This window comes from Schistocerca piceifrons, chromosome 10, assembly GCF_021461385.2.
Source record: "Schistocerca piceifrons isolate TAMUIC-IGC-003096 chromosome 10, iqSchPice1.1, whole genome shotgun sequence".
In the NCBI taxonomy this organism is placed as follows: Eukaryota; Metazoa; Arthropoda; class Insecta; order Orthoptera; family Acrididae; genus Schistocerca; species Schistocerca piceifrons.
Window position 1 is genome coordinate 83306650 of NC_060147.1, and position 17538 is coordinate 83324187.

At 46.6% G+C, this 17538-nt stretch overlaps 1 protein-coding gene across 1 annotated transcript in view; it reads left to right on the forward strand.

The window, feature by feature from the left end:
* LOC124718711 (repetitive proline-rich cell wall protein 2-like) overlaps positions 1 to 17538 on the forward strand; it is a 43828-nt gene that overhangs the window by 787 nt on the left and 25503 nt on the right. Inside the window, exon 2 of the mRNA XM_047244331.1 lies at positions 16305 to 16800. Coding sequence (XP_047100287.1) covers positions 16305 to 16800 — 496 coding nt within the window. The remainder of the gene's footprint in view (positions 1 to 16304; positions 16801 to 17538) is intronic.

The window sequence follows — 17538 nt, forward strand, 5'->3', positions numbered from 1 at the left end:
GTAGTTGGGAAGGGAGTGAGACAGGGTTGTAGCCTATCCCCGACGTTATTCAGTCTCTATATTGAGCAAGCAGTAAAGGAAGCAAAAAAAAAATTCGGAGTAGCTATTAAAATACACGGAGAACAAATAAACATTTTTAGGTTTGCCGATGACATTGTAATTCTGTCAGAGACAGCAAAGGACTTGGAAGAGCAGGATATAAGATGAACATCAACAAAAGCAAAACGAGGATAATGGAATTTAGCCGAATTAAGTCGGGTGATGCTGAGGGAATTAGATTAGGAAATGAGACACTTAAGCTAGTAGATGAGTTTTGCTATTTGGGAAGCAAAGTAACTGATGGTGGTCGGAGTGGACTGAAATGGCAAGAAAAGCGTTTCTGAAGAAGAGAAGTTTGATAACATCAAGTATAGATTTAAATGCCAGGAAGTTGTTTCTGAAAGTATTTGTATGGAGTGTAGCCATGTATGAATGTGAAACATGGACGATAAATAGTTTGGACAAGAAGAGAATAGAAGCTTTCGAAATGTGGTTCTACAGAAGGATGCGGAAGATTAGGTGGGCAGATCACATAACTAATGAGGAGCTATTGAATAGAATTGGGGAGAAGAGACATTTGTCACACAACTTGACTAGAAGAAGGGATCGATTGGTAGGACCCGTTCTAAGGCATCAAGGGATCACTAATTTAGTATTAGAGGGCAGCGTGGAGGGTAAAAATCGTAGAGGGAGACCAAGATATGAATACACTAAGTAGATTCAGAAGGATGTAGGTTGCAGTAAGTACTGGGAGATGAAGAAGCTTGCACAGGATAGAGTAGCGTGGAGAGCTGCATCAAACCAGTCTCAGGACTGATGACGATAACAACAACAACAATGGAGGGGCGTCGTGTCACACCACTCCCCCCCCCCCCCCCCCCGCCCCGTTGTCGGTCCTGGAGGACTTGGAATCCCTACTTCTCGCTCAAATAGTTCCTGTTTTGGCATCACGAGATTGAGACAACACTGTTCCAGCCCTCCCCTCCTGTGAAAAATTTTTGGCTGTAGCACCACTGAACATGGGTCCTTCATGGCAGCCAGCCACGTTGATTACTCACAGCTGAATATTGGGCTCCTCTACACACTGAGATGACATGGGATTCTTCCTAATATCGTGTTGGATATCTTTCTGCCCAGTGCAGAGCAGCAACTCAACATTACATGGACTCCACAAGTCGGTGGAAATATTGAGCCATGCCGCCTCTATAGCCGTCCATAATTGCGAAATCGTTGCCTGTGCAAGATTTTGTGTACTATCTGACCTTTCGCCGGCCGGTGTGGCCGTGCGGTTCTGGCGCTTCAGTCTGGAGCCGCGTGACCGCTACGGTCGCAGGTTCGAATCCTGCCTCGGGCATGGATGTGTGTGATGTCCTTAGGTTAGTTAGGTTTAAGTAGTTCTAAGTTCTAGGGGACTGATGACCACAGATGTTAAATCCCATAGTGCTCGGAGCCATTTGAGCCATTTTTTGAATCTGACCGTTCGATTGCGTCCCATAAATGTTCAATGAGTTTCATGTCGGGCGATCTGGGTGGCCAAATCGTTCAATCGAATTGGTCAGAATGTCCTTCAAACAAATCGTGAACACTTGTGTCCCTCTCACATAGTGCACTGTCATCCATTAAAATTCCGTCTTTGTTTGGGAACATGAATTTGCTGCAGATGGTCTCCAAATAGCCGAACATAGTCATAACCAGTCAATGATCGGTTCACCTGGACCAGAAGAACCAGTCAGTTCCATGTGAGCACAGCCCACACCATTGTCAACCCACCACCAGCCTACACAAGTGCTCTGTGGAGATCTTGGGTCCATGGTTTCCTGGCCTCTGCGCCACACTCGAAACCTACTCTTACAAACTGAAATCGGGTCTTATTTGACCACACCACTGTGTTCCATTCCTCCAGGGTCCAACCCAAATGGTCAACAGTCCAAGAGAGGCGCTCCTGTCGATGTCGTACTGTCAGCAAAGGCACTCACGTCGGTCGTCTGCTGTCACAGCCCATTCACGCCAAATTTCGCCGCACTGTCCTAACGGATACCATCGTCATACGTCCGACATTGATTTTCGCCGTTATTTTACGCAGTGTTGCTTGTCTGGTAGCACCGACAACTCTGCGCAAGCGCCGCTGCTATCGGTCGTTAAGTGAAGGTCGTCGGCTGCTGTGTTGCCCATGATGACAGGTGAAGCCTGAAATTTGGTATTCTCGCCACACTCTTGACCCTGTGAATCTCTGAATACTGAATTCCGTAACTATTTCCGAATTGGAGCGTCCCTTGCCTCTAGTTCCAACTACTATTCCGCGTTCAGACTCTGTTAATTCTCGTCGGGCGACCTTAACCGCGTTGGATATCTTTTCAGATGAATCACCTGAGCACAAATAACAGCTCCGTCGATGCACTTCCCTGTTATAACCAGTGTACACGATACTACCGCCATCGCAATATGTCCATATCACTATCCCGTGGTTTTACTCCCCTCACGGTCTACTTCCAACGCCTTTTTTTTCCTGGCACCATCCTATCCAGTTGGCAGTTTCACGTCTTCAAGCAACCTCTTTTGGGGTCTTCCCGAACCTCTGGTGCGGTCCCATTGTCTCCAGTAAACAGTTCTATCGGGCCATCTGCTTTGATCTTATCGAGTTACTCGTCCGATCCAATACAGTTTCAGTATTGCAATTCCCTCTAGGTCATCTGTTACGTTTGTTCTTCTCCTAGTGTCTGCCTATCGAATCCGATCCCTGACGCTGACTGCTACCATCTGTCACTCCATGGCTCGTTGCGTCCCCTGTAGTTTACGTTCATTTGTCTTAGAGTCATTGTTTGCAGACCGCAGTTCGTAACTGGCAGTATACGCGTATTGTTGGAACATGCTTGTTGGTCAGCATTAACGTTGAACACTGCCCAACTCAGTCCTATTGTGAGAGAAATTTTTCCCGTTTTTGTTATTTTTCCTTAGTTTAATCTTCGGGGCAAAGTAGATAATTGACTTACACCTTCTGTGAAGGGTGCTCCAGGAGGGATGGTAAATATTCAGTAATATGACAGGAACGATCATTCGAAGCAAAAAAGGCTGGAAAAAGGCTAGTAATCATGGCCTTCAAAATTCATACCTTAATTTAATATATTTTGTATGGGATCTAAAATTTAAAAACTTCTCTCACACCGGCCTGATTTAGCTTCACTGATCAGGATAGTAAAAACATGCGTATATTAAGGGAATTTTCATTGACAAAGCAGGCTTATCACATTCACACAGTTCAGTACTGTTCTATCCTGATTAAATTAAGCTTAACTTAAATTCCATAAGGCAGTGAAGCAATTTCGAAGTCTCGGTGCGACGAAAATTGTCAGTCGATCTCCTGGAAACATTTGTAATAATTATTAACTTTCGGTGATCACATGAAGAAGACCGGAGATCTGCTGGTAAGACCGTGTTAGCCTATTTATTTGAAGTAACTGGATATTTTGAGCATACAAAACGGCAGGTTCGTCCAGTGTAAATCAGACGTTCCCCACTGATCCCGTGCAACACAGCGTAGTAAGCAGACACTGTCAATAATAATAATCCGTTAAATAATACGCGAACACACTTACTTTAGTTTAGTTCATGTATTAAATTCCTTCTCATACAGAATCTCATCAAGATGGCGACTAGCTCAACAATACGTACATATACATCCTTCTTTCACGACTAATCGGCAAGAAGTCCCCTATTCTTTTCATAAGAGAAAACATAGATAGCAGAGAAGCTATTCCATGGAGTAAATGGACGCTCCAAGGAATAATTGGGCTTGAAACTACTTTGCATTGATAATCGGTAAGATAAGAAGAGATATTTCGAGATATGTACTGAGTTATATAATTTTTAAATTTCTGAAAATATCACGGAGAGACCGCTGCAAGAGACATTAAATTAAGATCACAGACTCACACACCCTGGAAGACGACGGGTTGGCGTCCTCCTACCGACATGGTGATGAAGGTATCGGGATTCATCAGACCATCCAACGCTCTGCCACTGCGCCATCGTCCAGTGCCGATGGTCAAGTACCCATTTGAGTAGTAGTTGCCGATGTTGTGGTGTTAATTCTGGCACACGCCCAGGTCGTCGGCTACTGCCCAGCTTACGAAGTCCCACATCTGTAATGAGGGGTGGCCTACCAACCCTACGAAGCCTGGACGACGTTTCACCTTGCTTTCGGCACGTGCTGAAGACACGCACCACAACATTTCTCGAACACCCGACAAGCTATACAGTTTGTGAAATGCTCGTGCCCGGCCTCCGGCCCATCACAATCTGCTCTCCGACAAACTCAGACAGATCGCGCGCTTTCCCCATTCCACACACGAACAACACCTTCACTGGTACTACTGGCCATTAAAATTGCTACACCACGAAGATGACGTGCTACAGATGGGAAATTTAACCGACAGGAAGAAGATGCTGTGATACGCAAATGATTAGCTTTTTCAGAGCATTCACACAAGGTTGGTGACACCTACCGACCGATTTCACATACACAAACAGCAGCTGACCGGCGTTGCCTGGTGAAACATTACTGTGATGCCTCGTTTAAGGAGGAGAAATGCGTACCATCACGTTTCCGTCTTTCATAAAGGTCGGTTGTAGTTTATCGCGATTGCGGTTTATCGTATCGCGACATTGCTGCTCGCGTTCGTCGAGATCCAATGACTGTTAGCAGAATATGGAATCGGTGGGTTCAGTAGGGTAATACGGAACGCCGTGCTGAATACCAACGGCCTCGTATCACTAGCAGTCGAGATGACAGGCATCTTATGTGCATGGCTGTAACGGATCGTGCAGCCACGTCTCGGTCTCTTGGCCAACAGATGGTGACGTTTGCAAGACAACAACCATCTGCACGAATAGTTCAACAACGTTTGCAGCAGCATGGACTATCAGCTCGGAGACCATGGCTGCTGTTACTCTTGACGCTGCATCACAGACAGGAGCGCCTGCGATGTTGTACTCAACGACGAACCTGGGTGCACGAATGGCTAAACGTCATTTTTTCAGATAAATCCACGTTCTGTTTACAGCATCATGATGGCCGCATCCGTGTTTGGCGACATCGCGGTGAACGCACATTGGAAGCGTGTATTCGTCATCGCCATACTGTCGTATCACCCGGCGTGATGGGATGGGGTGCCATTTGTTACACATCTCGGACACCTATTGTTCGCCGGCCGAAGTGGCCGTGCGGTTAAAGGCGCTGCAGTCTGGAACCGCAAGACCGCTACGGTCGCAGGTTCGTTACATTTCAGATGTGTTAGGACCCGTGGCTCAACCCTTCATTCGATCCTTGCGAAACCCTACATTTCAGCAGGATAATGCACGACCGCATGTTACAGGTCCTGTACGAGGCTTTCTGGATACAGAAAATTTTCGACTGCTGCCCTGGCCAGCACATTCTCCAGATCTCTCACCAATTGAAAACGTCTGGTCAATGGTGGGCGAGAAACTGGCTCGTCACAATACGCCAGTCACTACTCTTGATGAACTGTGGTATCGTGTTGAAGCTGCATGGGCAGGTGTACCTGTACACGCCATCCAAGCTCTGTTTGACGCAATGCCCAGGCGTATCAAGGCCGTTATTACGGGCAGAGGTAGATGTTCTGGGTACTGATTTCTCAGGATCTATGCACCCAAACTGCGTGAAAATGTAATTACATGTCAGTTCTAGTATACATATATTTCTCCAATGAATACCCGTTTATCATCTGCATTTCTTCTGGGTGTAGCAATTTTAATGGCCAGTGGCGCGTATTTCGGGGCGTCTCCACCTCACAGCTTTTAACTATGAGCCGCGTCTGATCCATCCAATTCTGTCTAAAACCGATCGTAGACGTGAATCCTGGGCAAGTGTCCCCTTCTACATTATAGACGGCGGCGGAAACGGTACATTATGGATAACTTTGCACTCTAACATCTCATAGGCTTCGTGATGCTACAGCATGTGCTGTTACTACCTGCCCTGCCAGCATATCGGTCGTAAACAGAACGGCGCCGCCGTCCCAGCCAGGCGTCCTGTTGACTTCGCCGACTCTGTACGGAGCGGCTGCATGTCACACCCCGCTGCGCCGGGCGGAAGTTGGCCCGCATGCGGGGTACGGCAGTTCCTCGTGCACAGCGCAGGGCGCCCGCTGGGTCCCACTTTCGCCGGCGACAGTATACAACACGGAACAGCCAGCCGTGTACTGTATACAGCCAGTCGCTGCGAGACGCTCACCTCGTGACGTCATTCCGGTGGCCTCAGCACGCAAGCTGTCTCGAATCCTCCACAGTGCCGGAAGCCGCTGAGAACACGAGCGTTATACAAAGAGATGTCAAAAATAGTAAGATACCTCCAACTGCCGGCCGCTGTGGCCGAGCGGCAGTTCTAGGTGCTTCAGTACGGATCGGCGCCGCTGCTATGGTCGCAGGTTCGAATCCTGCCTCGGGCATAGATGTTTGTGATGTCCTTAGGTTAGTTAGGTTTAAGCAGTTCTAAGTCTAGCGGACTGATGACTTCAGATGTTGAGTCCCATTGTACTTAGAGCCATTGGAATCATTTTTTACCTCCAACCATCGTGTCTGAGCTCCTTTTGCCCGGCATACTGCAGAATGTTCTCTTCAAGTCGTTGGAAGACTGACCCATGCTGTCTCCACAACTGTCCGTAATTGCGAAAGTCTTACCGTTGCAGAGAATTTTGTGCGTGAACGACCTCTCGATTACGTCCCATAAATATTCAATACGATTCATGTCGGGCGATGTGAGTGACCCAATCATTCTCCCAAACTGTCCAGAATGTTTTTCGGACCAATCGCGAAACTTCGTGGCCCGGTGACATGGCGCATTGTCATCTGCAAAAATTCCATCGTTGTTTGGGAACATGAATATGAATGGCTCCAAATGGTCTCCAGGTAGTCATAACCAGAGAACTAAGTCCATTCGAGACTATCACCAGCTTGCACAGTACCTTGTTGACACTCGGGTTCATGGCTTCGTGGTACCTGCACCACACTCAAAGCCAGCCATCTACCCTTACCAACTGAAATCGGGAGTCCTCTTATCGCCGGCCGCGGTGGTCGTGCGGTTCTAGGCGCTTCAGTCCGGAACCGCGAGACTGCTACGGTCGCAGGTTCGAATCCTGCCTCGGGCATGGATGTGTGTGATGTCGTCAGGTTAGTTAGGTTTAAGTAGTTCTAAGTTCTAGGGGACTGATGACCTCAGATGTTAAGTCCCATAGTGCTCAGAGCCATTTGAACCACTTGAACCAGTCCTCTTATCAGGCCCCGATTTTCCGGTGGTCTAGCGCCCAAATAGGGACTCATTAGACCAGGTCACGGTTTTCCAGTCGTCTAGCGTCCAAACGATACTTTCACGAGCCCAGAAAAGTCGCCGCAGACGTGCTGTTGGCAAAGGCACTCGGGTCGGTCGCCTGCTGCCGTGGCCACACTGATTTCTGCCGTTATTTCACGCAATGTTGCTTGTCTGTTAGCACTTACAACTCTACTCAAACGCTGCTGCTCTCGGTCGTTACGTGAAGGCCGTCGGCCACTGCGCTGTCCGTGGTGAGATGTAATGCCCGAAATTTGGCATTCTCGGCACACTCTTGACACTGTGGATCTACATCTACATCTACATCTACATTTATACTCCGCAAGCCACCCAACGGTGTGTGGCGGAGGGCACTTTACGTGTCACTGTCATTACCTCCCTTTCCTGTTCCAGTCGCGTATGGTTCGCGGGAAGAACGACTGCCGGAAAGCCTCCGTGCGCGCTCTAATCTCTCTAATTTTACATTCGTGATCTCCTCGGGAGGTATAAGTAGGGGGAAGCAATATATTCGATACCTCATCCAGAAACGCACCCTCTCGAAACCTGGACAGCAAGCTACACCGCGATGCAGAGCGCCTCTCTTGCAGAATCTGCCACTTGAGTTTGCTAAACATCTCCGTAACGCTATCACGCTTACCAAATAATCCTGTGACGAAACGCGCCGCTCTTCTTTGGATCTTCTCTATCTCCTCCGTCAAACCGATCTGGTACGGATCCCACACTGATGAGTAATACTCAAGTATAGGTCGAACGAGTGTTTTGTAAGCCACCTCCTTTGTTGATAGACTACATTTTCTAAGCACTCTCCCAATGAATCTCAACCTGGTACCCGCCTTACCAACAATTAATTTTATATGATCATTCCACTTCAAATCGTTCCGCACGCATACTCCCAGATATTTTATAGAAGTAACTGCTACCAGTGTTTGTTCCGCTATCATATAATCATACAATAAAGGATCCTTCTTTCTATGTATTCGCAATACATTACATTTGTAATCGCGGAATATTGAATTCTCTAAAGATTTCCGAAACTGGATGTCGCATGCGTCTACTTCCAACTATCATTCCGCGTTCAAAGTCTGTTAATTCCCGTCTTGCGGCTGTAATCACATCGGATACTTTCCACATGAATTACCTGAGTTCAAATCACATCGGATACTTTCCACATGAATTACCTGAGTTCAAATGACAGCTCTGAGAATGTACTGTCATTTTGTGTCTTATGTACGCGATACTACCGCCATGCGTATACATGCATATTGCTAGCGTATGAGTTTTGTCACAGTGTACTGGAACGTACCCAATATAAACCGAACTTATTTTTCTTCCCTTTCTAAACGAAAAAATTCATTCGCCTTCAAAATGGCGTCATCGGAGGCGGTACGGAGGGGTATATGGTAGCACACAGCTCTCCCGGTCGTGCAACTCAAACCTTTTTTTTTTACTAAAATAACTGTATGGCGAAGACTGGGAGCTTTAGAGTGGTTCAAGCGTTTCCAAGATGGGTGAGAAGGCTTTGAACATGTCTTATCCCCCGGAGGCAATTCAGAATCAAAAACGAATGATTCGATCTGACCGCGGCTTGAGTATTCGATCGATTGCAGAAACTGTAGGAATTCATCAATAATACGTAACGCAAATTTTACGCAAACAATTTAATAAGAGAAAAGTGTTTGCGAAACTGGCGGCGAAGACTCTCACGACCCAACGAAAAGAAGCTCCCGAAAATATTTTACTGACACTCTGAATGCCATAGAAAATGATCCCAGTTTCATGGAAAGAGTGATAAAATCTGCGAATCTTGGCTAGTGGGAGAGTCTGCTAGCAGCACCAGCTCAAGCAACCATTGTGACGTTTAGTGGTAACAGACAGGACAACTAAGTTGCAATTTTTAGTAGATACCAGCTCTGACGTTTGTGTATTTCCTAAGCGCCTGCTGTGGCAACCGCGAACCGTGCGCAAATTACGACTTAGCAGCTGCAAATAGTGTAAGGTGCCAGGATTTGGGAACTTACGTGTTAGTTTGTCAATATTAGTATTAATAATAAAGGGACTAGCAACTGGCAACTTTGAAAACTAAGCGCCAATCCACCCACCCACTAGATTGGTTCAATTTCACCGAGAGCGAAAAGATCTCGAAAGAGCAACTCAACATTCGAAGTGATGAAGTTTTGTTTCCGATATTCATAAAATTATGTTTCTTTTCTGGATTCCTGAAAGTTGAACTATTAATCAAGGTTACTACCTTGAGGTTCTTGCTCTACTCCGTAAGAAAATAAGAAAAAAAGACCCGAATTGTGGACGAACTAGTCACGGGTCCTGCATCAAAACAACTCACTTGCTCATACAGTATCGTCTGTTAAGAAGTTTCTACCGAAGTTCAGCATCCCATTGTTAAACCACCCATCTTATTCGCCTGATCTAGGACTATATAACTATATGTATTCCCTACGGTCAAATATGCATGAAGTTAGTCCGGTCAGGTTGGTAATCCCTATTATAAATAATGTAAAATTTATCCCTGCGATAGGTACCCTTTATCAGAAACTGTTGGAAATAAAAATTTGTAAGAAATATGTCTTCTAGGTTACACATTTCGTACCACATTTTGTACTCAGCTTAGTGTATCCAGTAGTTTTGAAAAAGTTCTACAAGTAGAAGCTGACAAAAAGTACACGTAAAAAATACGGAAAACATCCATGAGAGTTGTCAATGCATTCTAGCCCAATAAAATGGATTGTCTGTATGCTCTTCACTACGAAACGACCAACTGTTCGGAGCAGTTTTTTCAGGGCTTCACACCTCGCAGTATTTCTTTCATGGTACGTTACCACAGCATTAAAGACACCAAAATGCAGTGTACAAGTTGACACAAACACTGTTTTCGGAATTATGGCACAGATTACGCTGTTGATGGACTCTTTGCGATTCTAGGCGCCGCTATGAAGCCATTTCTTCGGCAGACTTACATCCGACAAATGTCTTGAAAATTTCTCTCAACACCTCCACTGCGGCAAAAGTTATAGCTCGTCTGTGAATAAATTTCTCGCCATTATTCTGTGCTCTGTTGCATTTTCACCTTGAATCATTTTCTGGAAGGCAAAGGCCATGAATGCTTTTATCATCCGTTGAAGAGAGGTGAAACAAAACTGCCGATACAGCTTTTCTCGTCTCCTACGATGCTAACATTTTGCCTCGTGATCATGTCATAGTAGTTTTGGATTTTATCTATGATAGAATCTGAGAGTTTACTCTTACCACAGAATCGTCTTCCTCCTACCAATTTCTTTCCCTTGTATGCAGTTTCCAGTCGATGCAGCATTGTACGCTTTTTTACATGACCTATGCACTTCAGTTTAATGATAGCTGCATTGTCTCCATAAGGCTTCTCTTCCACAATTGCTTTGAAAGCTCTTTAGCCACCATTTCCAAAATTCTTCAACTGTTCAGATTATTAGAAAATTGTCACGCCCACACAGTGTTTTCTTTAAACGAATAAACAATCCAGAAGTAAGGCAATTATATATATATATATATATATATATATATATATATATATATATATATATATATATATACGGCCAAACTTTCAGGAAACATTCCTCACACACAAAGAAAGAAAATATGTTATGTGTACATGTGTCCGGAAACGCTTACATTCCATGTTAGAGCTCATTTTATTACTTCTCTTCAAATCACATTAATCATGGAATCGAAACACGCAGCAACAGAACTTACCAGCGTGACTTCAAACACTTTGTTACAGGAAATGTTGAAAATGTCCTCCGTTAGTGAGGATACATGCATCCACCTCCGTCGCATGGAATCCCTGATGCGCTGATGCAGCCCTGGAGAATGGCGTATTGTATCACAGCCGTCCACAATACGAGCACTTAGAGTCTCTACATTTGGTACCAGGATTGCGTAGACAAGAGCTTTCAAATACCCCCACAAATGAAAGTCATGAGGGTTGAGGTCAGGAGAGCGTGGAGGCCATGGAATTGGTCCGCCTCTACCAGTCGATCGGTCACCGAATCTGTTGTTGAGAAGCGTACGAACACTTCGACTGAAATGTGCAGGAGCTCCATCGTGCATGAACCACATGTAGTGTCGTATTTCTAAAGGCACATGTTCTAGCAGCACAGGTAGAGTATCCAGTATGAAATCATGGCGGTGAATCGAGGAAGTACAGTACATACTGACGAAACTAAAATGAGCTCTAACGTGGAAATTAAGCGTTTCCGGACACATGTCCACATAACATCTTTTCTTTATTTGTGTGTGAGGAATGATTCCTGAAAGTTTGGCCGTACCTTTTTGTAACACCCTATATATATGTATTACAGATCATTAAAAAGGGGAAATTCTCTAAGCTAAGATCGATGGAAACAACAAAAATTTAAAATTTCAAGATTTCAACTGGTACCGAATCCCTTAAAAGGAACAGGATTTCAGTCCATTGAAGCAGTGAGAGAAAATGCGGGACGCGTCCTCAAAGCGTTCACAGAGGAAGAGTTTCACCACTGTTCCCATGAATAGAAAATTCGTACGGAGCGTTATAGGGATATAGGAGGGCAGTACTCGTGTATTGAGGATGACATGGCTGGATACGTGTGTTTTTGAAGTAAAGTGTTTTACAGTAACAGTCCCGTTATTTTATAGTCAAACTTGTATTTTTAAGTAATGGATAAATGTATCCAAATAATGAGCAGCCAACTGCCTAAAAGAAATTTGATTTCTTAATAGGTTTCACTAAGTGCCTGAAACAGGTTAACAAAGTAAATTTCATTTATGCAACTAGGTACTGATTATTTCCATATACACTGAAGAGCCAGGGCAACTGGCACATCTGCCTAATATACTGTAGGGCCCCGAGAGCACGCAGAAGTGCCGCAACACGACGTGGCATAGACTCGATTAATGTCTAAAGTAGTGCTGAAGGGAACTGACACCATGAATTCTGCAGGGCTGTCCATTAATCCGTAAGAGTACGAGGGGTGGAGATTTCTTCTGCAAGGCATCCCAGATATCCTTAATAATGTTCATGTCTGGGGAGTTTGGTGGCTAACGGAAGTACTTGAACTCAGAAGAGTATTCCTGAAACCACTCTGTAGCAATTTTGGACGTGTGGGATGTCGCATTGTCCTGCTGGAATTGCCCAAGTCCGTCGGAATGCACAGTGGATATGAATGGACGCAGGTGATCAGACAGGAGGCTTACGTACGTGTCACCTGTCAGAGTCGTATCTAGACATATCAGGGGTTCCATATCACTACAACTGCACACGTCCCACACCATTACATAGCCTCCACCAGCCAGAACAAACCCCTGCTGGGATGCAGGGTCCATGGATTCATGAGGTTGTCCCCATACCCGTACACGTCCATCCCCTCGATACAATTTGAAACGAGACTCGTCCGCCCAGCAACACGTTTCGAGTCATCAACAGTCCAATGTCGGTGTTGACGGGCCCAGGCGAGGCGTAAAGTTTTGTGTCGAGTGGGCGTTCGGCTCCGAAAGTCCATATCGGTGATGTTTCGTTGAATGGTTTGCACACTGACACTTGTTGGTGGCGCAGCATTGAAATCTGCAGAAATTTGCGGAAGATTTGCACTGCTGTCACATTGAACGATTCTCGTCGGTCGTCGTTGGTCCCGTTCTTGCAGGATCTTTTTCCGGCAGCACCAATGTCGGAGGTTTGATGTTTTACCGGAATCCTGATATTCACGGTACACTCGTGAAATGGTCGTACGGGAAAATCCCCACTTCATCGCTACACCTGACATGGTGTGTCCCATCGCGGTGCGCCGACTATAATACCACGTTCAAGATGACTTAAAGATTGCTAACATGCCGTTGTAGCAGCAGTAACCGATTTAACAACTGCGCCAGACACTTGTTTTGAAACGTCCTCTTAGAAAAATTGTAAATGACTGTGCTCAAACTGACACACAATATTTTTAGCGCAACGCAATCTGACTTTCAATAATCCCTACAAAAGAATGGCCCTGACTAACAATAACCTATACCTTTCATGACTCACTCACCTGACAAAAATCTTCGTTGCTCAAACTACTGCAATACAGCGTGCGCCAATACTGCCAGCTAAATAAAGAATTCTAACTACTGAAGGCACTAACTACTGATAGGCATAGTTAGCAAATGGCAGATTTTGATAGAGAAGAAACAATGTATTTACCTTAATAGTGTTCAAAAGTCATAATATATATATATATATATATATCAGTTCATGACACCCAGTCTTACAAATGTACTGTCTCTGATGGACACACGTCCAGATCATCCGCTCTCAAAACTCCGCCATCTCTCTCCCCACATCCACCACTGCCGGCGGTTCACCTCCAACTGCGCAACGATACGCGCTGTTCACATCCAACTGCCGAACACTACAATAGCGAATATTACAACAATGCCAACCAGCCACAGACTGCACACAGCACAGCCACTGATTTTCATATAGAGCGCTACATGGCGTTACCAACATAAAAACCTAAACAGCCTACTTACAACCTGCCTAAGGTCGCGTAGGGCCCCCGCTAGCACCCAGAAGTGCTGCAACACGGCGTGGCATGGACTCGACTAAAGTAGTGCTGAAGGGAAATGACACCATGAATCCTGTCCATTATAATTATCCGGGCTGTTATGCCGTGGTCGGTTGATAAATTCTGTGTCGATTCCCAACGTTTCGTCTCCGACTGCGAGAGACATCTTCAAGGGGGTCCGTAGCTCGATGGAAGGTCCAACACACCCACTGGCTCGCTACTGACTGCCGCTAAATTCCATGTCCGCGCGCTCCCACGCCGCGGCGTGACGTCACGTGTTTTGAAAACGTCAGTGCAATTGGCCGCTGTCCGTCGCCGTCGATCGCCGTTGCCATCACCCAGTAGTGGACGAGTGGTACATATACCGTTTAATTTGACGCCCTCCTCCTTTCGATTGCCTCCCTGTAGAGCCTTTCGTAGTATCCGCTCATGGCCGCTAGTACTTGCGTCTCCTCGAAACGAATATTGTGGTTCCCTGGCTGGAAAGCATGCTCCGCAACAGCTGATCGTTCCGTTTCTCCTCTTCTACAATTTCCCTTGTGCTCTTCCAAACGTTTAGAAACAGTTCTTTTGGTGGTACCCACATAAACATCACCACAGCTGCATGGGATCCCATACACTCCAGATTTTTCCAATGGTTTGCGACCGTCCTTGGCAGGCCTAAGGTATTCCTGTATCTTCCTGGTGGGCTTGTAAATTACGGTAATATTCCACTTCGTCAAGATCCTCCCTATTCTTTCCGTTACATTTTTAACAAACGGCAGGAAAACCTTAGATTTTGCAGTAGCCTCTACGTCAGTATGATTTCTGCGTGGCTGCCTTAACGCACGTTTTATTTCGGCGGACGAATATCCGTTCTTCGTTAGTGCATTGTGGAGATGTTCCATCTCAGCGTCGAGCAACTCAGGTTCACAAATATTTCTAGCTCTGTCCGGAATTTAGCACGGAATTTAGCGGCAGTCAGTAGCGAGCCAGTGTGTGTGTTGGACCTTCCATCAAGCTACGGACCCCCTTGAAGATGTCTCCCGCAGTTGGAGACGAAACGTTGGGAGACATTCATCAACCGACCACGGCATAACAGCCCGGATAATTATAATGGACATGATATTTCCGGCCGTGAAAGTTTACATTTTAGTACCATGAATCCTGCAGAGCTCTCCATAAATCAGTGATATTACGAGGGGGTTGAAGATCTCTCCTGAACAGCACACTGCAAGGCATCCCAGATATCCTTAATAATGTTCATGTCTGAGGAGTTTGGTGGCTAACGGAAGTGTTTAAACTCAGAAGAGTGTTCCTGAAACCACTCTGTAGCATTTCTGGACGTGTGGGGTGTCGCACTGTCCTGCTGGAATTCCCCAAGTCCGTCTGAATGCACAATGGACACGAACGGATGCAGGTGATCAGACAGGATGCTTACGTACGTGTCACCTGTCAGAGTCGTATCTAGACATATCAGGGGTTCCATATCACTACAACTGCACACGGCCAACACCATTACAGAGCATCCAACAGCTTGAACAGTCCCCTATTGACATGCAGGGTCCATGGATTCGTGAGGTTGTCTCCATACCCGTACACGTCCATCCGCCCGATACAATTTTAAACGAGACTCGTCCGACCAGGCAACATGTTTCCAGTCATCAAGAGTCCAATGTCGGTGCTGACGGGCCCAGGCGAGGCGTAAAGCTTTGTGTCGTGCTGTCATCAAGGATACACGCGTGGGTGTTCGGCTCCGAAAGTCCATATCGGTGATGTTTCGTTGAATGGTTCGCACACTCACACTTTTTGGTGGCGCAGCATTGAAATCTGCATCAATTCGCGGAAGATTTTGCACTGCTGTCACATTGAACGATTCACTTCAGTCGTCGTTGGTCCTGTCCTTGCAGGATCTTTTTCCGGTAGCAGCAATATCGGAGATTTGATGTTTTACCGGATTCCTGATATTCACGGTACACTCGTGAAATGGTCGTACGGGAAAATCCCCACTTCATCGCTGCATCTGTGATGTTGTGTCCCATCGCTGGTGCGCCGACTATAATACCACGTTCAAACTCACTTAAATATTGATAACCTGCCATTGTAGCAGTAGTAACCGATCTAACAACTGCACCAGATACGTGTTTCTTTGGGGCTTCAGTTTATACAACTATAGTTGGTGAAGGTGGATAAAATATTAGAATGGCTAAATTAACTGTGCTGGTGTCTATGTTTATTCTAAGCGTCAACAAAAAATTCCGATCTCGGCACAGAAACGCAGTGATGTTACGCTCTCCGGAATTTGTGGTGCTCTCGGAGTTGCTTGTTCACTTCAGTATGGAGCGCTCGTGTATAATGTGTGCACTTTACGCGGTCAGCGACTCGGAATATTCCTGCTGGCGATCGGCGTTCTCGCCGCCGCCTCCGCAGCACGCAGCACGGAGAAGAAAGCGGGGGCGGTGGTGGAGGCGGAGGACCAGGAGGCGGCAGCCACCAACAGTCAAGAGAAGAAGCGGGAGGAGCAGAAGGCTACCGAAGAAGAGGGCCGAGGCGAAGGCGAGCGCCGGCAGGACAAGCGGGAGCTGCACGGCGGCTTCGGGGGCGGCGGGGGATTCGGGGGCGGCGGAGACTACGGCGGCGGACACCACTTCGGGGGCGGTGCCGACTTCGGGGGCGACGGATCCTTCGGCGGCCACACAAGCTTCGGGGACGAGACGGCCTTTGGAGGCGGCAGTAGCTTCGGAGGCGGTAGTGGCTTCGGAGGCGGCAGTGGCTACGGTGGCGACGGAGGATTCGGAGGCGATGGAGGCTTCGGAGGCGGTGGAGGATTCGGAGGCGGTGGATATGGTGGCGGTTATGGATATGGTGACAAAGGTGTGTATACCTGTGGGTTTCTCGAACTGTTGCATAGGAGCTGTTCCTATCTCTTCTTGTTTCTCCTTGACTGGATGGGAGCAGGTTTGCAAACTTCTTGCACCCCAATTCAGAGCAGTTGTCTCCTGCTTTATCTGCACGCACGTCGCGCATAACCTGTAAACTTTTATTTCTCTGAAGTGTTAGGAAGTGCCGGCCGGTGTGAACGAGCGATTCTAGGCGCTTCATTCTGGAACCGCGCGACCGATACGGTAGCAGGTTCGAATCCTGCCTCGAGCATGCATGTCTGTGGTGTCCTTAGGTTTAAATAGTTCTAAGTTCTAGGGGACTGATGACCTCAGATGTTAAGTCCCATAGTGCTCAGAGCCCTTTTTTGTGAGGAAGTCTCCAAGAATGAAAAATCATTCTGCAGTTCTATCTGCTCTGATTTGGTCTGAAACCTGGGACCTTTGCTTTCGCAGGCAAATGCTCTATCGAATCGGCTACCCAAGCACGACTCACGCCCTCTCAGCTTAACTTCCGCCATTACCTCGTCTCCGACCTTCCAAACATCACAGTAGTTCTTCTAGATATCTTGCGGGACTAGTAGTCCTGGAAGGATGCAGCAGAAGAAATACACGGTCCAATCACACCACGGCCTATATCCAACGTCAATGTGCGATAACCACTCGCAGACTGCAGGTGGGAGCAATAGCAGTGGAGGGTATGTTGTTGTTGTGGTCTTCAGTCCTGAGACTG